The sequence below is a fragment of the Lynx rufus genome, unplaced genomic scaffold, assembly GCF_022079265.1.
Source record: "Lynx rufus isolate CCGP_SWC_20201006 ecotype Redwood Valley unplaced genomic scaffold, mLynRuf1.p SCAF_15, whole genome shotgun sequence".
In the NCBI taxonomy this organism is placed as follows: Eukaryota; Metazoa; Chordata; class Mammalia; order Carnivora; family Felidae; genus Lynx; species Lynx rufus.
Genome location: NW_025814829.1, coordinates 940,190 through 967,071, shown reverse-complemented (window position 1 = coordinate 967,071; position 26,882 = coordinate 940,190). Strand labels below are relative to the sequence as shown.

General features: G+C 44.0%; 1 protein-coding gene across 1 annotated transcript; it reads left to right on the top strand.

Moving 5' to 3' along the window:
* Positions 1 to 265: 265 nt before the first annotated feature.
* Positions 266 to 23,913, top strand: SH2D1B (SH2 domain containing 1B). The gene is made up of 4 exons (XM_047076505.1): positions 266 to 505; positions 19,004 to 19,067; positions 21,222 to 21,387; positions 23,130 to 23,913. The coding sequence occupies exons 1-4, from the start codon at positions 342 to 344 to the stop codon at positions 23,165 to 23,167; spliced, it is 432 nt and encodes a 143-aa protein (XP_046932461.1). The 5' UTR covers positions 266 to 341; the 3' UTR covers positions 23,168 to 23,913.
* Positions 23,914 to 26,882: the final 2,969 nt, after the last annotated feature.

Here is a 26,882-nt window from a genome sequence, read left to right as displayed (position 1 = left end):
AAGGAGAAAACAGGCGATTTAGGGTGATATTCAAGGCCGCAGCCCCGTCCTGGGGAGCTCAGCTTCGGCCTTGCAGCCCACCCACGAACATCACCGAGTTTACCGTGTGCTCAAACTTGCTCTCACTCACTTCTGTGAGTCACACTAGGGCCACTCACAGGCTGAAATGTCATGGTCACTTCGTCAGCCCCACCCCTTTCATTTCCTGAATCTTTCGAAACAGTCTGGGTCCCGCAAGGCAGCGTCACCTCACTGCCACCAGCCAGCTGGAGAGGTGCTTCCAAAGGCCCCTCAAGGCCACTTCTCTAATTCCCTCCTCAGAGCCGTCCCCGAACTTGGGGATGGATTTCGGGGACACCAAAGGGCTCCCCATGGATCTGCCTTGTTACCACGGCCCTCTGTCCAAGAAAGACTGCGAGACTTTGCTGCTCAAGGATGGGGTGGATGGCAACTTCCTGATAAGGGACAGCGAGTCCATGCCGGGAGTGCTGTGCCTCTGCGTCTCGTGAGTAGTCTCATCTTGCGCGCGCGCACACACACACACACACACACACACACACACACAACTGGAACCTCACACCGAGCGTAGTAGAAGCCCAGTGGGAAAGACATTGTATTTCACTCCGACCTTGCAGCCCAGATGAGCAGAATGAGAAAAGGCTAGGCTCTGCTTGAAGAGGGCGCAAGGAGTGTGTCCTATCCATCTGTCCACGGCGCGTATGCGACCCCAGGGGCCCCTGTGCAGCGGCAGGGGAGGGGATGGGGGCAAAGGGAAGGGCTGCAGGAAGTATGGGGGGCAAAGGGGCATTGCAGAGGCAAGGGGGTGCACGTGAGAAAGGAAGAAAGAGGAAGAAAGAAAAAGGATTTTCTCATCAGTGCCAGCATATCTAAAGAGGAGGGCTCAGTGTAGAGGTCGGTTTGTTTGCGCTGGGAAAAGGCTAGATGCCCTTCAGGAAACTTTAATCCGAGAGACGTAAGTTTTCACGTATATTCTGCCGGCTCCACTGGTGATACTTAAAATACGATTTCAAAGTTTGTTAGGTGGGTAAAGGGCCTCCACATGCATCCTTTCCTTTCATCCTTAGAGTCAGTCAAGGCCAGCAGAAACAGTCACCATCTTCTAGACGAAGAAACAGAGACCGGATTTCTCAAACGCCTTGCTTGTGTTGAAATTTATCTGGCATCTCCAAAGAGTTCAGGCCAGAGTATCAGAGCTCCCCCGCTAAACAAGCTTGTTCAGTCCCGTTGAGAAGGCAATCCTGAACAGCTATCGGTGGCAACCTAACTATCTTCAAGCGTTCTGTTTGGAGAGATCACTGAAATTTTTCTTTTGCCTGTTATAGGAATTAAAACCCAAGTGTCTCTCTGGATGTGCTTTAGTGCTTCTTAGAATGAGGACAACAGGGGGGCGCCTGGGTGAACCGTCCGACTTCGGCTCAGGTCACGATCTCACGGTTCGTGGGTTCGAGCCCCGCGTCGGGCTCTGTGCCGACAGCTCGGGGCCCGGAGCCCGCTTCGGATTCTGTGTCTCCCTCTCTCTCTGCCCCTCCCCTGCTCATGCTCTGTCTCTGTCTCTCAAAAATAAATTAACGTTAAGAAAATCGTAAAAAAGAAAAAGAATGAAGACAAAAGGGACTGTCATTACTAACAGAATCGGCAGAGATAGATTTCCTTTTTTATATGATGCCAGGGATGTAGGTAAAAGAAAGATAGCCTTAGGGGTTAGCAGTTTGAGTTTTCAAATTACCAGTGATGACAAGAGTGTATTCATATATTTCTTAGCCATTGGTAATTCTTCTTTTGAGAATTGCCTACTCACATTCCTTTTTAATGTTTATTTATTTATGAGAGAGAGTGCAAATGGGGGAGGGGCAAAGAGGGAGAGGGGGACAGAGGACCCAAACCGGGGTCTGCCCTGACAGCAGCAAGCCCTATGCGGGGCTTGAACTCATGAACGGTGAGATCATGACCTGAGCCGAAGTCGGACGCTCAGAAGACTGAGCCACCCGGGGGGCCCTGACTAATCACATTCTTTACCCATTTTTAGCGTGAGTTGTTTCTCTGCGTTGTTTTTTCCTGATTTCTATGTATGAAGGCAAAACTTTTTTTTTTTCAAAAAGGACATAGACACAAAGGAAATCTACAGACCAATTTCAATTTTAATTAATGCCACTTGTCAGTAAACTACTAACAAAACAGAAGCCAGGAACACGTTAGAGGAGAAAGTACACGGTGCTCAAGTCTGGTCCATTCCAAGACGTCAAGGACGGTTCCAAGTCGGGTAAATTATTAGTTTAATGAAATATTAATTAGCCAAAGTTTACGAACGGCATAACTCATTCAGATTTGGTTAAAAGTATTAGGTAAAATTCAGTATCCATCCCTCAACTAAATACACACACACCCACACATGTGTGCACTTACACACTCCTAACCATACAAAGCCAAATAGGTACTTTCTTCACCAAAGGCTGGGTGAAGCATAGGAAAATTGCAGCTAAAATCATGAATGTAGGAGCACCTGGGTGGCTCAGTCGGTTAAGCGTCAGACTCTTGATTTCAGCTCAAGTCGTGATCTCACGGTTCGTGGGATTGAGCCCCGCCGAAGTCGGGCTCGGCACTGACGATGCAGAACTTGTTTGGGATTCTCTCACTCTCTGCCCCTCCCCACCCCCCAATTTTTTTTTTGAAAACGTATAAAAAGGTAGTGAATCCCTACTATCTATTCAAACACGGTACTAGAGCCTAGGGAGATTCTAACAGGGAATTTGCAATGTTTTTTTCAAGGAGATCCAAAACACGTAAATAAATTATAAAAGGGCAAAGGATAAATTTAAGAAGAGGCAGTTTTATGCAAATTCAAGGGCAGAAAAGATGAACAAGAGGGTCTTTTTAGAGGAGGTGGCATTTGAGCTGGGACCGGAAAGAGTGGGTAAGATTGGATTACAGGGAAGTGGAATGGAAGGCATACCTAGCGGTAGGATGTTTGACAGGGTTTGAGAAAAGTAGCTTGGAAACGGCTTTTGGTAGAGTAGGTTTGGGATGATGTCATGGGGTCTGAAACGAATGACTGTGTAGGTAATGGGGAAGCGCAGAAGGTTTCCATGCAGGGAAATGACCAGACTGGAACTCCTCGAACTCCCCCAGACTAGAATTTTCGGAGCTCCAGTGGGATATGGAAGATGCTCCGAAGCCGACAGGTGATGGCGGTTGAGGGTGTTGTGCCTCTGGATGGGAGATGGCGAGGAACTAGCTGTGGCAGGGCAAACAGCAGGAATGGGAAAAGCAGGTGCCAGGGACGTCATAGAGACAGGAAGACCCTGACCCAGACCTCAGGGTGAGTAGTCTATCCTGGGATTCTCTTTAAAAGTCGACGTTTCTTTTCGACAACTTTGTGGAATATCCAGCTAGCCTGCATATTCATCTAAAGCGAAAGTCGCTAAGAAACGGAAAAAGAACACTAAATCAAATGACGAGAGAGGAGTACATATTTTTGCCCGTGCCCATGTCCCTGAAAGGCAGACCTATCTCAGGTGCATCAGGCTTAAGGCTCAGGTCAAATGGCCCCCATCTCAATGGCCTTTATCATGATCCCTGTGAAATTTTGTCACCACGCAGATCAGCACTGACCGTTCAATTCTAGTTGTCCAACGGGTGTTGAGAGTCTCTTAGATGCCAGGAGCTATGCTGGGCACTAGATTGGTGCCCTCAACACAGCTCAGAGCCTCGTGGGGAAAATAAAGAAGTAAACGGACACTCAAAGTGTGTGCCGATGACCGGACTCACATTGGGGTGTGTGGGAACTGAGAGCAAAGAGCGACTCACTCATCAAGGTGTGGAGAGCTTTAGTGGAGCAGGTATTTGGAGGATGAATGAATAGAACCTTCACGCATTCATTCAACAAGCATACACTGAGCGCCTCTTATAATGTGTATTCCAGACACAGTTCTAGGCATCGGGAAAATAGCGATGAATGATACGGGCATCAGTCCTGCCCTTGTGAAAGTACATTCCGGTGAGAGGAGACAATAATGATGAAAACAAAACAGAGTCATAGTACAGTGAGGGATAGAGAGGCTACTTTAGGTTGCCCGACGTGAGGAAAGCCAAAATGGTCTCAAGAATTAGCCTATTTGCCTGTAACTGTGCATTTGGAGTCACCGTGAAGGTCCTCTTTTTTTTTTTTTTTTTTTTTTGAGAAAGAGAAAGAGAGAACATGTGCATGCGTGAACAGGGGAGGAACAGAGAGATCCCACGACCGTGAGATCATGACCTGAGCTGATATCAAGAGTCTGATGCCCAACCAACTGAGTTACTCAGGTGCCCCATGAAGGTGGTTTCTAGGAGCCAAACATCGTGACAGGCACGTTGTATTTGTTATCTCACTTGCCCTTTGCAAAGCCATTTCTAGTAGGTGACGTTACCCCTAATTTGTGGGAAAAGAAACTGGAAGTGCTCCTTCTTCTTTTTCCCCTTCTCCTTCCTCTCCTTTTCCTTCTTCTCTCCTTTTTCAACTTGTTTATTAAATATATAATCTCTACCCGCAAGGTGGGGCTCGAACTCATGACTCTGAGACCAAGAGCCACATGCTCCATATACTGAGCCAGCCGGGTGCCCCAGATACCGGAGTGTCTTATTAGATAACTTGTCCAAGCCCAACTTGCCAACGCGTCAGTATGTTCCTTCTTACCCGTGTCCCCAGTGCCCCTGACATATGCTCAAGGTTCTCGCCTTGGAATTGTGTTATAAAGTGCCCAAGCCGAGCACCGCAGGTCTTGCCAGTGGACCCTGATACGTGGAGTCTTACCATTCTGCTTCCCAACATTGGGGCTGCCCCTTCTTTGCTGTTAGAATGGCAATATGGCAATAGGCCACCTTCCACGCTTTCACAGACCTAAACAAAAATATCTCAGGAAAGTTTCGAACTAAAGGAAGTCACACGAAGAGTTGGCCAAGCAGCACCTAGTACTGACCGGAAAGCGATGTGGTAACTCTAGACAGGAAATGTTACTTGATCGGGTACCCTGATAGAGCTTTCAGGAAGCACCGGCATGCAAAAACACTGCCTCTGTAGTGTGACCCTGTGAGTGTGAGAAGTTGGACGTGGGTCTGCCTTTATAATCAGTAGAGTCAAAGTGGAGTGGCTACGGGGAGAGCCGAGGCTTCCTCTGTGGGTCTGAGGGGAAAGGAGGGACTTTCTGTAGCCGTGGGACGGCTGCCGACGAGAAGAATCCGGGCCCTGACTTACCACATGTCCTCACTGAGGAGAAAGCAGAGGTAGAAAGGAGTGGAAGAGCCCCGGGTGGAGGCGAGGGGTGCAGAGAGGGTGTCATTTCTAGCTCCCAGGTTCTGAGATCTTTGGAAAGACTCTAGAGCTCACAAAGGAAAAAAAAGAAGTCAAACTTTTTTGGTTATTTTAGAAAAGCCAAATGTGGAGAAAGGTATAAAAAAGAAAGCAGAAATGTTCTCAGTTTCACCACATGGAAATTACCATTTCTGATATTTCAGTACACGTGTCTCCAGGCTGCTCTCTATGCATATGCGTGTATAAGGAAACACGTATATGTACGCAAATCGTTCGTCATACACGAGGGTTTGCACGCTGGTTTTTTTCAGTGCGTCGTTGGCATCTTTCCCCATCAAAGAAAGCCAACACACACCATCTTTTCGTGATTGCTGGCTGTTTTGTTGATTGGATATATCATCATTTATACATAATCAGACATTTAGGTTATTTCCATTTTGGTCCGGCGGACCCAATATAATTTGAGACTATTAACATTTTCCAGATTTTAATAGAAATCAAATCATAAAGTAGTAGCCCTTTTTGTCTGACTTCTCTCTTTTTTTAAAAAGAAATTTTTTAAAAGGTTATTTACTTATTTTGAGAGAGAGAGAGAGAGCACAAGCAGGGGGGAAGGAGAGAGAGAGAGGGAGAGAGAGGACCACAAGAAGGCTTCACGCAGTCAGCGCAGAGCCCGACGTGGGGCTCGAACTCATGAGCCGTGAGATCACGACCTGAGCCAAAATCAAGAGTCAGATGCTTAACGGACTGAGCCATCCAGGCGTCCCCTTGTCTGACTTCTTTCATCCAGAAAAATTATTTTGAGATTCATCGGTATAGTTACAAAGTGCATTCTTTTCATTGCTGAGTACTATTCCATTACCCTATTGGTTTAGCTCATTCGGAACTATTACACCTGAAGTGGCTATGAATATTTGTGACCAAGTCTTGTGGACATATGGTTTCATTTGTCCCAGGAAAATAAGTGCTGAGTCATATGTTCAATGTGCGTTTATATTTCCAAGAGACTACCATGCTGTCTTCCAAAGTGAATGCACTATTTTACATTCCCACTGGCATTATGTGAGTTCTGATTGGTCCGCATTCTCGCAAACACTTTGCTTGGTCTGCTTTCTAAGTTTAAGCCATATTAGTAAGTGCGGTGGTATTTCATTGTGGTTTTAATGTACGTGTAGCTAATGAATAACGATACTATTTTTCCATACACTTTTTTGCCATCCATATATCTTGATGACGTATCCATTCAAATATTTTGCCCATGAAATTTTTATTTTCCTATTATTTATTTTCTTAGTCTTGATAATTCTTTACCTATTTTGGTGCAAGTTCTTTATGAGACAGGTGGTTTGTGAATATTTTCTCCCATTTTGTGGCTTGTCTTTTTATCCTCTTTAACCAGTGTATTTCAAAGAACAGAGATCCTTAATTTTAATGAGGCCAAATTTTATTAGTTTTTTCTTTTGAGGATCACAATTTTGGTGTGTATGTAATAAATCCTTGCCTAACTAATTTCCCAAAGGTTTTCTCCTTTGTTTTCATCTAGGTTTTAATGGTGTCAGCTTTTGCATTTACTGCAGTCCATACTGATTTAATTTTTGTATCTGGGGTAAGGTTAGGGTTGGAGTTCATTAGGTACGGCTACCTCACTGTTCCAGCTCCTTTGTTGAAAAGATTATCTTTTCTTCTCATGAATTGCTTTGGTGTCTTTGTTTAAAAAAAAAATCTATTGACATGTAAGTTTGGATCTGTTGATCTATTGATCTTTTTTCTATATTTATGCAAATTCTATATTGTGTTGATGACTTTCTTTTTATAATAAGTTTTGAAATCACGTAGTGTAAGTCCCCAACTTTTTCAAGGTTATTTTAGCTGTCCTAGGTTCCTTGAATCTCTGTACATATTTTAGACTCAGCTTTTCAGCTACCATCAAAAAAAGCCTGATGGGATTTAGGTTGAGATTGCATGAACCTATACATCAATTAGGGGAGAACTGACATGGAAACTTACATGTATACTTCTGACCCACGAACATAGTTTAATATCTCCATTTATTTAAGTCTTTTAAAATTTCTCTCAGAAATGTTTTGTAACAGGTCTTGTATATCTCTTGTCAATTTCATCCCTAAGATTTCATCTTTTTGTGTTGTTTGACATGATGTTACTTTAATTTCACATTCCACTTGTTCAATACAAGTCAATAAAAATATAGTTGACTTCTGTATATTGATCTTGTATCCTGCCGCCTTGTCGAACTCACTCGCTAGCCTGGTGGCTTCTTTGTAGCGCTCGTGTGATTTTCCCTATGCCATCTGCGATTAAAGATGGGCGTACTTCTTCCATTTCAATCTTCCCATTCCGTTTCTTTCCTTGCCTTATGCACTAGCTAGGACTTCCACAGCAACGCAGAATAGAAGTGACAAGTGCCAAAATCCTTGTCATCTCCTGATCTTCGGGTAAAAGTATTCAGTCTTTTACCATTGTGATTTTAGTCCTTCTCTTCCTAGTAAGGTTGAGTTTTTATTAGAAATGTATATCAAAGTTTGTCAAATGCTTTTTCTGCATTGATTGAGAGTCATATTTAGTCTGTTAATTTCTCTCTTTTTTTTTTCTTTAAGATTCTACATATACGTGATACTATACAATATTTGTCTTTCTCTGTCTGGCTTATTTCACTTAGCATAATGCCCTTAAGGCCCATCCATGTTGTTACAGATGGCAGTGTTTCCTTCCTTCTCATGGTTTAAAAATATTCCAGTGTGTGTGTGTGTGTGTGTGTGTGTGTATACACACACACATACACCACATCTTTACCCATTTATCTGTTGATGGACACTTAGGTTGTTTCCATATCTTGGTACTGTGAATAATGCTTCAATAAAAATGGAAGTACAGATATCTCTTCAACATACTGATTTCATTCAGTTTGGATACCCAGAAGTGGGATTGCTAGACCATATGGTAGTTTCATTTTTACGTTTTCATGGAATCTTCTTACTGCTTCCTAAATAGTAGCTGCACCAGCTCACATTTCCACCAACAACACACAAAGCTTACCTTTTCTCCACATCCGTGACAACACTTATTATCTCTTGGCTTTTTGATGATAACCATCTGACAGGCGTGCAATGGTATCTCATCGTGGTTTTGATTTGTATTTCCCTGATGATGAGTGATGTTGAGCACTTTTCACGTACCTGTTGGCCATTTGTATATCTTCTTGGGAAAAATGCCTATGTAGTTCTCCCCATTTTTAAAATCAGATTACTTGTTTGTTGCTATTGTATGAGTTCTTTATATATTTTGGATATTAGCCCCTTAGCATACATATAATTTGCAAATATTTTCTCCTATTCAGTAGTTTGCCTTTTCACTTTGTTGTTGGTATCCTTTGCTGTGCAGAGCTTTGTAGTTCAAAGTAGTCCCACTTGTTTATTTTACTTTTGTTGTCTTTGTGTTCAGTGTCACAAAAATCTTTGCCAATACCGATGCCAAGGAGTGTATCCCTTTTGGTTTCTTCTGGGAGCTAATCAACCAAGATTCATTAATTTTCAAATATTAAAACAACCTTGAAATTAATCCTGACATAAATCCCATTTGATTACTATGTGGAGTCTTTTGTATACATTGGTTAATTTGATTTGCCAACATTTTGGTAAGAATTACTGAATCTATGTCATGGGGAATATAATCTGTACCTTAACTTTAAAAACATGTCTATAAATGGTTTTCATATCAGAGAAATGCTAGCCTCACAATATAAATTAGGAGTAGTCTCTTTAATTTTCTGAAGAGTTTATTTACAATTGGTATTATTCCTTTCTTAAATGTTCAGTAGAATGTATCAGTAAAGTCATCTGGGCCTAGAATTTTCTTTGTGGGAAAGTTTTTAAGTACCAATTCAAATTCTTTAATAGGTACAGGGTTATTCAGTCTATTTTTTTGAGTGAGGTCTATTACTTTGTGTTACCAAGTAAGTTGTGAATTTCACTGATGTCAAATGAAACTTTAATATATTTTTTGAATGTTTATTTATTTTGGGGGGGGTGAGGGGGAAGAGGCAGAGAGAGAGGGAGAGAGAGAGAGAGAGAGAGAGAGAGAGAGATAATCCCAAGCAGGCTCCACGCTCAGCATGGAGCCCGATGTGGGGCTCAATCACATGACCCCGAGGTCATGACCTGAGCTGAAATCAAGAGTTGGACGCTTAACCGACTGAACCACCCAGCTGCCCGTGAAACTTCATTAATATTATTTACACTTTGAGAGAATAACTTTCTCTTTTGTTTATTTTCTGTACTGTTTTTCTCCCCCATTTGTATTTCAATGCTTTCTTCATTTCACTTTTGGTAGTTTCTGTCATGTCACTTTACCTCCAAGTTCACGAATTAATTTTTTCTGCAACGTGAAATTTGCTGCTGATCCCATTCAGCACATTCCACATCTTAGACAATGCAGCTTTTACCTCTAGTATTTTAATTTGGGTGTCTCTATGTTCCATGTTTCTGCATGACAAGCTCTATCTTTCTTCTAGATTCCTGAGCATCTGAGATAATCTCAATAACAATATTAATGTCCTTGTCTACCCAGGTAGGGCCTTATGGTCTCCCTCAATTGATGAGCTAGAGGTAGAAGTCCAGGAAGTCTGTTGTGCCTAGAACTCATGGCGGAGAATGCAGAAGAGGAGAGAGACACGTGGAGAAAGATCTGCAGAAATCTCAAATCTTCAGCTTAGTGGTGAATAGCTCATCCACATGAGGAAGGTACCCACAGCCAGGTTAAAAAAAAAAATCACTCAAAAGAAGCCAATAGAAGAATCTCTGGGACTCTCATTAGTCTGCAAATGCGTGTGTTCTCACCAGACAGAGTAGAAACTCTCATAGTTCATGGACACCAGTTAGGATATTGACTCGGTAGTGGGACAGAATCGCACAGGTATAAAACTGGTTTTGAGCATACTGGATTTGAAACACCTAGTGGACATTTAAGAGATGTTAAGTAGTTGAATAGGTGAGTGGAGTTCAGGGCAGGTTGGAGCTAGGGGTGCCAATTAAAATATAATTTGAGGGGCGCCTGGGTGTCTCGGTTGAGCATCTGACTTCAGCTGAGGTCACGATCTCACGGTTCAACCCCCGCGTTCAGCTCTATGCTGACAGCTCAGCGCCTGGAGCCTGCTTCAGATTCTGTGTTTCCCTCTCTCTCTGCCCCTCCCCCGCTCATGCTTTGTCTCTCTCTCTCAAAAATAAACACTCAGAAACTAATATATAATTTGATAAGAATTGTTATTTTTCACAATACTTGATCTTTCCATTCAAAAACATTGCAACTCGTGTCTCTTAGTAAGATTTCTTCATATAGGCTTGGCACATTTCTTGTTAAGATAATTCAGTGCAGGGGCACCTGGGTGGCTCAGTCGGTTAAGCATCTGACTTTGGCTCAGGTCACGATCTTGCAGTTTGTGGGTTTGTGCTGACAGCTCAGAGCCTGGAGCCTGCTTCGGATACTGTGTCTCCCTCTCTCTCTGCCCCTGCCCTGCTCACGCTTTCTCTCTCTCCTCTCTCTCTCAAGAATAAACATAAAAATTAAAAAAAGATAATTCAATGCAACTCAACAAATATTCACTGAGCGTAACTATGGGGCAGGCAAAGTGCAAGAGTGAGCAAAGCAGACATGAATCTGGCCTTTCGGAGCTCACAGCCAAGTGTGAGGTGCAGGGGAGGAAATGAGTAATTGAAACTCAGTATGATCAGAGGTATATTTGACCAGTAATGGACAACTTTTCTCGAAGTTTCCCCTCCTTTCCCCCGGACGGAGCACCCCACCCAAGGCGCTCCACCGAAAGCACTCGGTGCCCTGAATCATCAACTCAGCTGCCTTGCACCCCCAGGTCTTTGAGCAAAGCTTTGGATGGCAAAGATGACATGTGGCTGCTTGGCTGCTATGAGCTTAGTGAGGACATTATGATATCAGTTACTGTAGCTTTAAGAGACTTGAGAAGGGGTAAGACAGGAATCCGCCAAGTGCACCCCAACAGCCATTGCCCCTCTTTGGTCCCTGTGGACATCAGCAGGTAGGCACCTCTACCCCTTTCCCATCCCAGCACAGGGGGAGAAATCGGGAGACCAATTTTTATACTATATTCATTTTAGGTCTTTTTTTTTTTTAAGTTTATTTATTCATTTTGAGACAGAGAGAGAGCGCTCATGTGTGAGCAGGGGAGGGGCAGAGAGAGGTGGGGGAGAGAGAATCCCAAGCAGGCTCCACGCTGTCAGCGCAGAGCCCGACTCGGGGCTCGATCTCACCAGCCATGAGATCGTGACCTGAGCTGAGATCAACGTCCGACGCTTAACTGACCAAGCCACCCAGGCGCCCCTGGGTCCGTTTCTTCGAAGCACAACTTTTTTCTGATGACTGAAAAAAGTAAATCCTTCCTGAAAGAGAATCACTAGAGAATAAAAACACAGCCTTTACTGCAAAATAGTGTACTTCAAAACGGCCGAGGATGTCACGCCTGCCAGAAAGGCTAAAATCAAAAACACAGAAAACAAGGGTTGGGGAGGGTGTGGAGAAAAAGGAACTCTTGTGCACCATTGGTGAGCATGCGAACTGGTGCAGCCACTGGGGAAGACAGTCTGGACGTTCCTCAAAAAATGTAAAATAGAACCGTCCTGTGATCCAGTAATTTCATTATTGGGTATTTACCACCCAAAAATATGAAAATACTGTGTACACACACACACACACACACACACACACACAGTGGGACTTTATTCGGCCAAAAGAAAAGAATGAAATCTCGCCACAACACGGATGGAGGTAGAGTGTATAATGCCAGGTGAGAGAAGTCAGCCAGAGAAAGACAAATATCCTATGACTTCACTCATATGCGGAATCTAGGAAACAAACCAACAAAGGAAAAAAAAACCCAAATCAAAAAACAGACTCTGAACTATAGAGACGAAACATGGTTACCGGAGGGGAGATGGGGGAGCGGATGGGCCAGAGAGGTGAAAGGGAAGCAGAGGACACGGTTGGTCGTGACGAGCACTGAGTAACGGATCGAAGTGTTGAATCACCATATTGCACACCTGAAACAAACACAACCCTGTGCGTCCACTACCCTGGGAGGAAAATTGAGCCCCTTTTTGACTGTTGGTTTGTTTTTGTGTTGGGATGAAGTCTGTTTCAGAGTAGTCAGTAAGCGTGCGGAATCTTAGAGAGCTAACCCCTGACATTCGGAAGGGCTTGAAGAACAAACTCTGCTTTCAGGAAAAACGTATCAGCTCCTACGAGGATCCAAAATGTCCAAAACAGATTTGTTTGAAGTTGCAGAGCAAGAGAGGAGATTGTTTGAAGGTGAAAAAAATCAAAGGAAAGTGGTCAGAGTGAGCGTAAACTTACCCCAACTAGTGTCAACAGATAAGGCTCTTCCGACAGATGGAAGTGTTCGCATAAAAAAATCCTCAGAAGCCAGTGATGACCCCCGTGATTCACCCCCCTCCCTGTCTTCTTCCCTCCCCCTCCCTTCATCTTCACCTCTCCCTTTCCCCATTTGCACCTCAAAATTACACTAAAAATAGCTATTGTACTTTACACTTTTCATCATTAATTTAAATTTAATGAGGTTTACGGAGTGTCTGATTTGTTATTTTGGGGACACTATATGCTAATTAATTTCATCTAATGATGGTTTGCATTAGAAAATTGGTATTTATTTTATGTCTTGTCATTAGTTTTACACTTTGACCTAATATTTTATCATATATTTATGATTTTCTTTGATTGTAAATGCTTTTAAATGTATTACATATTTAGTTTCTATGATCTTTGCTTTTTAGTAAATAATAAGATATTGGCATTGTCAGTTTTGTGTCAATATTACCAATCTCGAAAGGTACACATTGAGGCTTATAGAGCGTATGCATTTCAGCTTTACTAGATTTTGCCAAATTGTTCTCCAAGACATTAGTATCTAATTACATCCCATTGGTTGTATGTAAAACTTTCTATAGCTTCACATCACAGCCAATATTTTCCATTAGTAAACTCATATGTCTTTACCAGTTTGGTGTGAAATGATATCTAATTGTGGTTCGTATTTGTATTTCCCTGATTGAGAGTGAAGTGAAGCATCTTTTCCTATGTTTATTGGCCATTTTGTTTGCCTTTTTCTTATGGTAAATCAGTGTTCTTATTACATACTAGTGCTGCAATATCTTTTCCCAGTTTGCAGACTTTTTCGCTTTGCTAATATATTTTGATAATTAGGAATTTTGATTTAAGTAATTAAATTTTTTGAGGGAAAGCGTGTGCTTGCATGTGACCGTGTGTGAGTGGGGGAGGGGCAGAGGGGGAGAGAGAGAGAGAGAGAGAGAGAGAGAGAGAGAGAGAGTGTCCCAAGCAGGCTCCACGCTGTCAGCGCAGAGCCCAAGGTGGGGATCGATCCCATGAATTGTGAGATTATGACCGGAGCCAAAATCAAGAGTTGGACACTTAACAAACTGAACCACCCAGGTGCCCCAAGAAATTTTAATTTGAATATAGTGAGTTCATTAATCTTTCTTAAGGCTTATACTTTTTGTGATGGAAAGAAACTCCTTCCTTCACAAGTCACTAAGTTGTTCCTTCATATTTATTTCTCCTAAGCTCACTGTTTTGTTTTTTCACAGTTAGGTCTTCAATTAGAATGTGAAGTAGGTGGGGTACCTGGGTGGCTCAGTAGGTCAAGCTCCCAACCTCAGCTCAGGTCATGATCTGACGGTTCGTGGGTTCGGGCCCCGCGTCGGGCTCTGTGTTGACAGCTCGGAGCCTGGAGCCTGCTTCGGATTCTGTGTCTCCCTCTCTCTCTGCCCCTCCCCCACTAGTGCTCTGTGATTCTCTCTCTCTCTTTCCCCAAAATAAATAAACATTAAAAAAAAAAAAGAGTGTGAAGTAGGGTCCACTTTTACTTGTTTACACGTGAGAACATCACCGTCACCATTTAACAACTAGCCTGTCCCCTCCTCACTGCTCTGTTGTGCCAACCCTATCATAGACCAAGTTTTCAGACATATGTGGATCTGTTTCTGGGCTCTCTATTTTATTCCATTAATATCTTTTCTACCCTCAAATCAGTTCCTCGCTGTCTTAATTATAGCTCTATAAGAAGACATGAGATGTGTTAAGACAGAAACACGCCCTGCCGTCCCTTCACACGCAGCAATCTTATTTTTTTTATTCAACATTGACCAGATTTGGGGCACCTGGCTGGCTTGGTCGGAAGAGCATGAGACTCTTGATCTCGGGGTTGTGAGTTTGAGCCCCATGTTGGGTATAGAGATTACTTAAAAGTAAAAAAATTTTAAAATAAATTGACCATATTTTTGTGCAGAGGAGGGACATAGCCTGACTCACATTTTTTTTTTTGCACAAAAATTCAAGGCATTTGTTAAATATTAGAAGATATAAGAGTCAATGACAATTGCTACTTGACGATTGAAATCAAAATCATCTTGGTGCAAATAGATGACAAATATTTTTGCTATTTATCTGTATAGGAAAATCTTTTGAACAAGTGGAAAAAGTTAATAAATCTGTATAATTAAAACAACACATCTGACTCACAGTTTTTAAAAGGGCCACCCTAGCTGTGGAAAGAATAATAATGACATCAGGGAAAGGGAGGAAGAAATTTCTAGAACTATGTCCTTGAATAGATGAAAATGGATGGCATCCAGTGGAAGTAAGAGGGATTAGTTCCAGAGTAACATGCAAAGTTCAGGCATGGTAATTAAGGCAGAGTAGGTAACCACACAGGCTAATAGCTGTGGCAATTCAGAGACTGGCAGTTTCCTTCTGATTGCTTGAATCTCTATGAAGTCATCAGTTAAGCATGAGGTGTTCAGGGTTTAAGAAGAAAGGAGACAACGTAGAATCACTATTGAGGGAATAGGGAAGGAAATGCTTGTCTGGGGTGGGGGCACTAAGAGCCTACTGGAGGTCTGTGGTCATTAATTCAAAGTGAGACCAGTCAGCATGCCAAGGGTGACAGCAGTGAAAAGTGGTAGGGCCAATAGATTGGAGGCTCTATGGTCAAGGGATTGATGGGGTCAGTGAATGGAGGAAAGGGTCTAGAAGCGGGAGCAAGAGAGCGGGATGTGTGAAGGTAACATTACAAAGGGTTACGGTTAGTGGCAATCACAAGCTCAAAGTTGAAAGCGGGGCTGGCTTCATGGCTTGCCACCCACACAGTTGCACAAAGCCCCCCCGTTCACAGGGCCCTGCACTTGGTTTAATGCTCTGCTGTCGCCATGTTGAAATTCCTAACCATTTTTTAACAAGGGGCCTTGCATTTTGATGTTGCCCTGGGCCCCCCAGTCCTGGTTGTTGGACATAGGAGCGCGTGGCTGATGTAGGTTGAGGGTGAGGCCCCTGGAGAAGAGCTGAAGGAGGTGAGAAACTGGAATGTCTCAGGGGAATGTACGTGTGAACTACAATCATGGAGGCTGAGGCAGGAATAGCACTGAAGACAGTGACGATGGGCTAAGAGCTAGGCTGTGCCATGGAGAATCGAGTGGCAGTAAGCCGGGGCACGACATGCCGCAGCAGGGAGGGGCAATAGGTAGGCGACATAATCTAATGATGTGAAACTCAAAGCTGAAGGTTTGGAGGAAGGAGGGAAACAGCTGAGAACCGGGACATGGGTGTCCCCCTCAGGCCCTGCAGGGGGAGAGCTTTGGGAGAAAGAAGCAGCCTTGTAGAAGAGGCAGGGGGGGCCCTGTCCTGGGGCAAAGCAAGGTTTCCTTTAGAGCAAGGTGGACGGGGATGATTAAAGAATAGGTCAATGACCAGCAAGACTGGGGTTCTTGTAATGATGACAGCAGGGACAAAGGGCATGATGAGATTAGGCCAGGGGACTGAAGGCAGAGAGTAGAGGCAAGACTGTAAGCTTTGGAGCCGAAGAAGGGCCTCCCCCGTCACCATTGGTGATGGGGCGAAGGCCTAGGATAAACATGGTCTTTTTATGTATCTTTAGTATAAATGTATGCTGGAAGAACCATGTTTCTTTTATAAGTTTTTAAGTGGCATTTATAAAATAACAGGGGCACCAGGGTGGCTCAGTCGGTTAAGCGTCCAGCTTTGGCCCAGGTCATGATCTCATGGTTCCTGTGCCATCAGCACAGAGCTCACTTTGGATCTTCTCTCCCCCCCCCCCCACCCCTCTCTCTGCCCCTTCTCCACTCACGTGCTTTCTCTCTCTCTCTCAAAAATAACAAATTAAAAAATAATAATAATTAGAACAGAGGGTATTAAAAAAAAAGTTTTTACGTTTACCCAAAGACCCTATAGTCATATAAAGTATTTGCTCTGTAATCTCTTAGCGAATTTTTTCCCCTAAACATTCCAAAATTAATGCAGGTAGGTATCACAAGTTCAAAAAGTCAATTTCTTTGCAAAGCAATGTGGCAACATGGCTCGTTATTTCATTTAAAATGCTTTGCAGGGGCACCTGGGTGGCGCAGTCGGTTAAGCGTCAGACTTCAGCCAGGTCACGATCTCGCGGTCCGTGAGTTCGAGCCCCGCGTCAGGCTCTGGGCTGATGGCTCGGAGCCTGGAGCCTGTTTCCGATTCTGTGTCTCCCTCTCTCTCTGCCCCTCGCCCGTTCATGCTCTGTCTCTCTCTGTCCCAAAAATAAATAAACGTTGAAAAAAAAAATTTTTTTTAAATAAATAAATAAATAAAATGCTTTGCAAAGGGCGCCCGAGTGACTCAGTTGGTTAAGTGTCTGACTTCGGCTCAGGTCATGATCTCACAGCTCGTGAGTTCGAGCCCTGCATCGGGCTCTGTGCTGACAGCTCAGAGCCTGGAGCCTGCTTCAGATTCTGTGTCCCCCTCTCTCTCTGACCTTCCCCTGCTCACGCTCTGTCTCTCTCTCCTCAAAAATAAATAAACATCAAAAAAATTTTTAAAGTGCTTTGCAAAGAAAAAGATCAAATTTGAGCAATGTCTGTCTTTACAACTTGAAGTCTATGGCTTTCGGACTAGTTAACGTAGAAGCTCCATTTGCTTTACTCTTTCACATTCCTCTGGTGGAGATTGTCTTAGCTCATAATACAACAGTGTAATTAAAAATGAAGTCATTTAAGAACTTAACATTTGATAGTTGGGTCTCTAAGGACTGTGTGATCAACCAAATGCAACGTATGGACCTCGTTTGGATCCTAATTTGAACGATACCTCCGTGAAAAGAAATATTTGAGACCTCTTCCCAGATGTGCGATACCTTATCACATGTGGACAAGGACTCATGTGAAATGTTGTGTTGCTTCCCATGTGATTTGGGGACACCCACTGGCTTATTCCGGCCTCAGGAAACCCCACAAAAAGGATTGGGATTTGAAATCAATTGCCAAAGCCTTCAGACAAACAGTGATAAAGTCTTCTGTAAAAAGCTTCTGTTAACTCTCTAAGTAGCTTTCTAAATTCTCAATTCAGTCCAATGATTCTTTGGCACAGGTGCAAAGTGGTGGTGGGAGAGTCATCAGATAATTTGAACCTCATATCAATGCCTTTAATCTCTCGCTCCCTCTTTACTTTTTAAACAAATGTTTATTCATTTTTTAATATATAATTTATTGTCAAATTGGTTTCCATAAAACACCCTGTTTATTCATTTTTGAGAGAGGGAGAGCATGAGCAGGGGAGGGTCAGAGAGAGGGTGGGGGGGACAGAGGATCCAAAGTGGGCTCTGTGCTGTCAGTAGTGCGCCAGATTTGGGGCTCGAACTCATGAACCCTGAGATCACGACCTGAGCTGAAGTCAGACACTCAGCCAACTGAGCCACCCAGGCATCCCTTTTTTTTTTTTTTTTTTTTTACATTTTAATGTTTGTGCGGGATCAGAACATGTTGAACAGTTGGTAGAAACATTTAACGTATGCACTTTTCTCCTGGAAAGCTATTGTTAATTCGACACTACATTGATGGCATCTTGGAGTCGCAGAAATACGGTAACGTTTGTATGCTATATCTTGCTTTGGAAATTGTTAGATTGGGTCTGTTGTGTAGATTCCGGTTAGATTACTTAGCCAGTGGCACCAGTTCCAACGAAGAACAAAAGCACAGCATGTCACCTCCCTGGACAGAACTCTCAACGTTCTGTTTTAATTAACACTAACTATCTCTGTCGAGGTCAATGACACATCGTTTGGCAAACAGTACAGGAACGGCTCAATGGCATTTTGTATGTTGCATCAACTTAGAGCTAAGTGAAAAAAAACTAGAGAGAAGTACCAAGACCATGGAAATAGAAAATTTCCTCTCCTTACCCTCTTGGCCACAAGCCCTGATGTCCACCAGCAGAATTAGGGTCCCCATTTCCGAACCTTTGTCTCTTTCAAATTCCCACAGATGAGAACGCCTGAAAATGATCAGTTTCTTTTTAGGACTCAAGAACACCAAAGGCACTGCACGCATAATAGAGAGGTATATGCTACCCGGATTTGCCCATGAGAACCTTATGTTGGGGTGCCTGGTGGCTCAGTCGGTTGAACGTCTGAGTCTTGATTTCCGCTCAGGCCATGATTCAGAACCTGCTTGGGATTCTCTCTCCCTCTCTCTCTGCCCCTCCCATACTCTCTCCCTCTCTCTCTCTCTCTCTCTCAAAGTAAATAAATTAACTTAGAAAAAAAAGAATATAATGATTCACACAGTTATCTTCCCACAGGTTTAAAAATTTCGTCTACACATACCGAATCTTCAAAGAGAGACATGGGTTTTACAACATACAGGTAAGAACGTACCAGAACTGCTGTAAAAGCAGCAACAAAAGGTGGGGAGAAGAATCTGAGATCATCTCTTGAACCTGAGATGTGGCCACGTAGAGGCATTTTAAGAAGGGAAGCAACATGCAGAGTTTGAGTCAAATCAATAGTTAACCCTGTCTTTCTCTGAGGGAAATGGGAGAATTTTTGAATAATCAAGGCTGTTATTCAGACCCGTAGAGGTATGCATGACCCTGGATCCCCCAGGGTCAAATGCACCAGCCTGGACTCCATACGGGACCACTGTCCAATTAGAAGACGACGCAATGACCAGGGCGGGATGGAATGGGAAGGTGGGGAGAGGTCTGAATGTATAGGAAGCCATGTGAGCTCCATGGTTATAGGAAAATATAAGGGGAGCATCAGTGGACTGGCAGTCTTGGGGGTTTCTTTAATTTTTCTGGTTTACTGAGCACTAAGCAGAAAAAAACCTTTTTTTTTTTTTTAAATGATTTCTCTGGCTTAGGAAGTAGAGTATAATAAATTTAACTGAATCTTCACTAACAGGGAATCCTGAAATAATCTTTTTGAAACACTTGCAGACAAGATTAAGCAGATCTTTTTACTGCAAAATATCTCAGAATCTTCAATATGTTAATGTTCGTTGTGCATATCTAAAAGAATGTAACGTCCTTGCTTTTTTTGGAAATATTGAAGCATTTAGGGTTAAAGAGCTATCGCGTTTGCACTCAATCTCAAAATAAAAAAAATATATATATATGTATCGCTATATATGCACATATATCTATACACATTTAGAAAGAGAAAACGAAAAGCAAATATATACAATAAAACGTTAACCTTCGAGGGGTAGGTGAAGGATATGTATATATATATACAGATTTTAAAAAGAGTTTTGCAACTTTTCTTCAAGTCTGAGATTATTTCAAAATAAAATGTGTTCTAAAAAGCAACTTACATTAAAACTTTTGTTCTTTGTTGTCCATGCTTTGGGAGATTGTGATAATTCCTTAATACCATATTTTGTCTCTTGTCTGGACAAAGCAGAGAGGCACTGAGTTAGAACTCAGATACAGGAGGCATCTCACTGAGGGGTAGCAAAACTCTCAGGGGCCTGTAGTGAGTGGATGGGGGCTTGGGTTGGAGTGACGGCCTTATATGGAACTTCCCTGCCGTCTGCTGCAAAGTCTGCCAGAATCTCTGATGAGGGTTAACCACGCCACACGTCAGAGAAACTTCTGGTCACCACACCCGTCTGCAGTCTGACATGGAGCCATCTGAGAACCACAGTGATCATCAATAAAACCATGAACATAGGACGAGGGAAGGACAAATAAGATAAAAACAGAGAGGGAGACAAACCATAAGAGCCTCCTAAATACAGAGAACAAACCGAGGGTTGCCGGAGGGGCGTTGGGTGGGGGGACGGGTTACATGGGCCGGCCCTTGTTGGGATGAGCACTGGGTGTTCTAAGGAAGTGAGGAATCGCTAAGTTCTATTCCTGAAATCATTATTATGCTATATGTTAACTAACTTGGATTTAAATTAAAAAAAATAATAATAAAATTAAATTTAAATTTTAAAAAAAGGAGAAAACACACACAAGGCACCGTGTCTGACATCGGCTCCCAGAGGGGTACCCTGTGTGGTACCCCAGACAACTTGCTGAGGTTGGGGCTCACTGCAGACCGAGGCGGGACGCCTCAGTCATTATTCTCTTAACTCACAGTAGCTCAAGTCAGACGCCGGTCTTAAAAACAAAGGTTTCTGTGTATTTCCATTGCTGTGAGCTCTTTTTTCTTTTTCTTCTTCTTCTTCTTTTGTAATGTTTTTAAATTTATTGAGAGAGAGAGAGAGAATGCACGGGGGAGGGGCAGACACAGGGAGAGAGAGAGTCCCAAGCAGGTGTGGAGCCCGTTTCAGGGCTCGAACTCACAAACCGTGAGATCATGACCTGAGCCGAAATCAAGAGTCAGGCGCTTAACCCGCTGAGTCCCCCTGGGGGGCCCCCATCGGGGTGAGCTCTGAAGCTTGAACCACCAGCCACTTATTTTCAGTTTGCCAGCTCAGAGGTAGCCCTGAAAACCACATCTTTGAGAAGTATCACATTTCACTCACAGTTGAAGGTGACGAGCCATCTCCTTCTTGTATCTTGGCAGACCGTGGAAGGCGCTCCCGAGAAGATCTTTCCAGACCTAAAGGAATTGATCTCCGCATTTGAGAAACCAAATCAAGGGCTGGTGGTCCACCTTGTACGGCCAATAAAGAAAACCAGCTCCCGCCTGAGATGGAGACGGTCACAGATAAAGTTGGATAATATTTACGGTAAAAACCCTTAACAGGGGGGTCCAGAAGGAACCTTATAGTCCCGTTTTTTCCACTGGCCGACTTTGCCCCATGACCTTGTGCGAACCACCGTTCGGGGAAGGGACGGACAAGCAGGCAAAATTTTCAGATGAGAAAATCGCTCCAAGGCCCTCTCCAAGGCTCATACTGTCACATTCTGCTCGATAAGTGCTAGGGGATGAGTGATTTCAGATACATCCCTAAAGGAATGGAAACATGGCGGAACATGAGAGATGGTCAGTAAATCTAAGTGCCCAGAATCCACGCTGAGGCCTCTCAAATTGTTACCATGAACAGCCGCAACTACTCTCTTACCCCCACCTTGAACCTGCTCTCAGAAAATAATCTCTCTTGTCAGGTACAATGTGGCTGGAATTTAGCTCAGACCCCCTGAGACATTTTTGGCTCACCCCCGTTTTCTCATGGTGGCGTGTGTGGCTACGTTCCCAAGCAGAGGGATTTCAGCTATGAGTGGCCAGGTTGGGGGTGTTGGTAGGAGAGTTCCAGGCCAGCTAGGGAGCTCCAGGGAACCTGAAATCACCCCACATTCCACTCTGTCCACAGCAAAATCACCCTCCGGAGTGCCAGGGCAAGCTTCTCACCCCCCCAACAAAACTAAGCATGGATTTTTACTTTATTTATTTTAATAAAGTTTATTTATTTTGAGAGAGAGGCAGTGCAAGCAGGGGAGGGGCAGAGGGAGAGGGAGAGTGGGGCTCGAACCCACGAACCGTGAGATCATGACCTCAGCCAAAATCAAGAGTCGGACGCTTCACCGACTGAGCCACCCAGTCGTCCCGAAGTATGGGTTTTTAATGATTAAAATAACCCCCCCCCAGGGGCACCTGGGTGGCTCAGTCCCTTAAGCGTCTGACTCTTGGTTTCAGCTCTGGTCATGATCTCATGGTCATGGAATCGAACCCCACGTCTGGCTCTGCACCGATGGCACGGAACCCGCTTGGGATTCTCTGTCTCCCTCTTCTCTCTGTCCGTCTCCCACCCCCCAAATAAGTGAATGAACTTTAAGAAAGTAATGAAAGAATGAAAACAAAAACCCCTCCTCCACCACTGTTTCTCTGCCCCCTGCCCCCTGCACACACAAAGTCACTTCCTATATAGGTTCGGCTACGGGTGTTGTCCCGTGGCCATGTTCTACCAAAAATTATAGAAAAAAAGCACAAATTGGGGGGGTGGAAGAGGTAGAAACCCAGGAATGTACGTGTGCCGAGGGTGGTTGGGGCGGTGGTAGTATCTGTCCAGCAATGATAAAAGAATCACAAATGCAAGAGGAGAGTCCTTTGAAGATCTTTCCTAAGAACTGGGCGGGAGTCTCACCTCCCCAGCTGCCCATGCTTGATTAGCCCTGGCGGGTGACCCCCCAGAGTCTTCAGCTTTCCCCAAAGGGGAGACAGTCCTCTCCCCAGCTCGTTGCCTTCCTCCATTCCCTTGGCCTCCTTAGAATAAGCTTCAGACGCTCTCAGTCTCAGGGAATCACAGGTTTTCTGCCAGGGGGTGGAGGCATCTGGGATGGGAATCTCCGACGCCTAACCTTGTAAAGAGACCCCCCCCCATTTTGTCAGGAGAGCTCCCTGGGGTACCCCAGCCCTTGAAGATGCCACTGTGATGCAGCAACTGAGGTCGTCCAGTTCCCTGGAGTGAGGTCGGTCAGTGAGACTCCTGGGCACTGATCCTCATGGCTGGTCTTCTGTTTCTTTCCCCAGAGAACAGTAACAGTGAATATGTGGAGGTCTTGCCTTGAAGACAAGGAGACTGAACAAAGCAATTCGAGAAGACGTCAGGTGTCAGCTGTCACTGGTGACCCTGCTTCTCCTGCAGATGTGGACCTGGAATGCTGAGCTGTAAGTGAGCTATTCAGACTCTCCTGGACTGGGCAACTGAAGATGTTCCGTCCACCAGCCTCAGAGAACTCGCTCCCCATGTCCCCACCTCCCATGCATCCACCACGAGCAGCTTTGAAACCCCTTTCCCCCTGAGCACTCTTCTTTCTTGGAATAGGACAGCCTGAACCTATTCTCCCTGACTTATCAGAGATACCACTACATCATGGGTGACGCCCTCCTTTAGACCAGGCAATCGGAAGCACAGCTTCATACAGAAGAGAACACACTTGGCCGTGAGCTAGGAGCCTGAGTTCCAGCCCTGTGGCTACGTGACTTCGGATAAACCTCTTCCCCAGGCTGGCTCTCCATTTCTTCATCTGTAAAACAAACACTGCCCCTGCCCCTGTGCTGAGCCCAGCTGTATCTGGTGGAGTTGAGGGGTCCTGGGGTGATGGAGATGTACGTGGAATTGGCATGGGTCTCCATCCTCCCAAACAGCCAACATGGTCTCTGCACCTGCCTGTCCTGGGCTTGGTCATGTTGGGGGCCCTGACCCCTCCCACACCCTTCTCCCCCTTCACTCTAGCTCTCCTCTTTCTTACTAATCTTGATATTCCTGCCAAACACATCCATGGATGCATTATCTCCCTGGTTTTGCCCAATTTCACTAATGCACGAACCACTTCAGCAGCATGGATGTAGCTGTGTACCACACTGATAGGTGTGGGGATTTTAAAGGTACCCTCCTTCGTGCGGTTCCTGTTCCCGCTGGATTCTAAGTGCCCCCCAAAGCACGCTTGGGTCTCCCTCCTATTCCCCAGCGTGGAAATGTGTGCTGTGTAGAGCCGTGCCCGTTCACAGAACTTTCTGACCGGAAGCACATTCCTGAAGGGTTTGTTGAATTGGTTCTAAGTCCTTTGAATTTTTCTGCTGGTTCGACATTCTAACTAAGACCTGATTAGTGTGGAATGTGCCAATTCTATGCCCATCCTCTTACCTATCTTCAAGCCATAGTGATTCATTTTACCCTACTGGTCTTATCTTTCAAAGTTATTCAAGAGAGGAGCTCGAGATTTCCGGATGACATGAACAGACAGTGTGGTTGGAGTCCCAAAGTGTAAGCCATTCTGAGTTTCTGGCTCATAGAAATCCAGAGCTATTACCAAGTAGGTAAGAAGTGAAATGCAGTCACCATATTCAGAGAGCTGAGGGCACCAGAAGCAAGCCTGCTTCTTGGGGTTCAGTCCCTAGCCTTTGATTCTATATCCAAAGAAGCATGTGTCAGTTGCCAGAGTCCCGAGCAATCTTTGGCACAGAAAACATATTCAGGGCCAATGAAAATATATTTATTTCTTGAACAAATGACTGAATAAGTCAGTAGATAAAATGTAGCCACTCGTTCCAGATAGCAGAGATTTGTTTGAGCTTCATTCATTTCAGAACCTAGTAGAACAAGACTGTTAGTTCAAGACCTTGCAGTCGTAATTCTCGTAGAAGTGATTTCCTTTTTCTGAGTACCCGTGCATAGCACTGTACATGATGCTTGGTCCCCCGTGGGATTTCACCGCATTTCTCAACCAAGCAAGCCACACTGAGTAGCCGATGTGGATGCCATGCTATAATTTGCTGAAATTTTTTTAGAAGACCTTGAACAGGTCACGTGAAGGACAGTTGCAAGATCCGGGTAGGTGGGACAGGAAGCAGTGTGGGGGGGGGAGGGGAAGACCTGAGAAACAATAATGGCAGGTGTATTAAGTGTTTGGGGTGCCATTCTGTGACAGAGGATACAACGCCTACCAGCAGAACTCACACCAGTGCTGGCTCTCTATAGGAGGGCAGTTTTAGCCGTATGGCAAAAAGAACTCTGAACCCACTAGAACAATCTTACACTAAGAGCCTGCCCTGTGTTGTAGTGTAAGTGGAGGGTGATATTTTCCAAGGATATGGGAGAGATGCGTCCTGCCCCGAGAAGAAATTAGACTGCCTGAATGCTAAGGTACCTTCCAGTTCAAGGATCATTGGATCCTATGGTCATCTCTTAACAGTTTAGTGGGAATCTCTCTCCCTCTCTTTCTTTTTTGGACTTCCATATGGAGAGTGGTGTTAATCACATCCCTTAATTCTTAACTCATTATCACCATTAATCCATGTAAGACCTTTCTTCTGTTTTATTTCATTGTTGTCCTCTTTGCCCCGCATTCCAATGATCATACCCTTCCCCATGGGAAGTTGCTTAATACTATTTGATATATACCTTTGACATGTATGCACCCTTGTAGAAGGTACAGCATTGGTTGTGAATACAGGTCCTTTATATTTACATACACAATATTCTATTGTTCCAATTATGTTATTACCTTTCTCACTGAACACCATGTTTGGTTCTAGTCTATATTGTTGAGTGTAATTCAGTCTCTTTTTTTTTCAAGTTTATTTATTTTGAGAGAGAGAGAGAGAGAGAGTGTGTGTATGTGAGCAGGGGAGGGGCACTTGTGAGTGAGAGGGAGAGAGAGAATCCCAAGCAGGCTCCACACTGTCAGCTTGGAGCCTGATGCAGGGCTCGAATTCACGAACCCAGAGATCATGACCTGCGCTGAAATCAAGAGTTCGACCTTCAACCGACTGAGCCAGCTGGGCGCCCCAGAGTGTAATTCAGCACCTTAAATGGTGCATGGTATTCCGTAGTGTGCTCTCACCAGCTTATCCTTTCCTCTAGAGATAGACATCTAGGTTGGTTCCAGCACAACGGTCTGTGGAGCAAGCTTGAACGAGTCCCCTTATGGAAGTGTAAGAGAGTTTCTCTGAACTGTATGATCCTAAGATATGCTCAGGTTTAATTATGATGCAGTCAAACCCATCAGGTGCCTTTTGATTCTTCTGTAATAAGCTCTTTACTCCGAGATCATGAAAAAAAGTTATCCTGCATTTTCTTTCACTTGCTTTTATACCTTTACCCTCTGCGGGTAAGGTTTCAGTGATGGCAAGGTCTCTTGTACTCCTCACTGACACTTTCCCAGTAACGAGAAAAGCCCTTCACACATAGTTGATGTTCAATAAATATTTCTCAAATGAAGGATGAATCCAGGGTGAACCTCTGTCCATGGTAAGAGGTATTTCCAACTTTGTATTTCTCCGTATAGATTGGAGTAGTTTTCCCATTTCAACCTGCTTAATAGTTAATGTCCCCTCTGATTCACGGTTCCTCCTTTATCCACAATGGCTCCAATGTTCTAATCTTATTGTCTGGTAGGATAGGCACCCTTTTATTTTTCAAACCGACTGAGTTATCTGTGGACCTTGGTTCCTCCATATACATTTAAGGATAAATATGTTACATTGCTCAAAACATCTTGATGGGATTTAGAGTGAATTTGCAAAGAGTTTGTAATTAGGGAAAACAGACATTCTTGTAATGCTGTCCCATGCATAAACATGCTACGTCAATTTACTCAGGTCATTTTTTTTTTTTTTAATTTAAGTAGGCTTCATGCCCAGCGCAGAGCCCAATGTGGGGCTTGAGCTCATGACCCTGGGATCATGACCTGAGCTGAGATCAAGAGTTGGACACTTCACTGTATGCTAACTTGGATGTAAATTTAAAAAATAAATAAAACGGTAAAAAAAAAGTTGGAC

What these genes read in the sequence shown, in the direction of transcription:
- SH2D1B (XM_047076505.1), top strand. Translation starts at nt 342, where the DNA reads ATGGATTTCGGGGACACCAAAGGGCTCCCCATGGATCTGCCTTGTTAC. An exon ending in GTGCTGTGCCTCTGCGTCTC is followed by an intron (nt 506 to 19,003) that starts GTGAGTAGTCTC and finishes ATCTTCCCACAG; the next exon opens with GTTTAAAAATTTCGTCTACA. An exon ending in ATGGGTTTTACAACATACAG is followed by an intron (nt 19,068 to 21,221) that starts GTAAGAACGTAC and finishes GTATCTTGGCAG; the next exon opens with ACCGTGGAAGGCGCTCCCGA.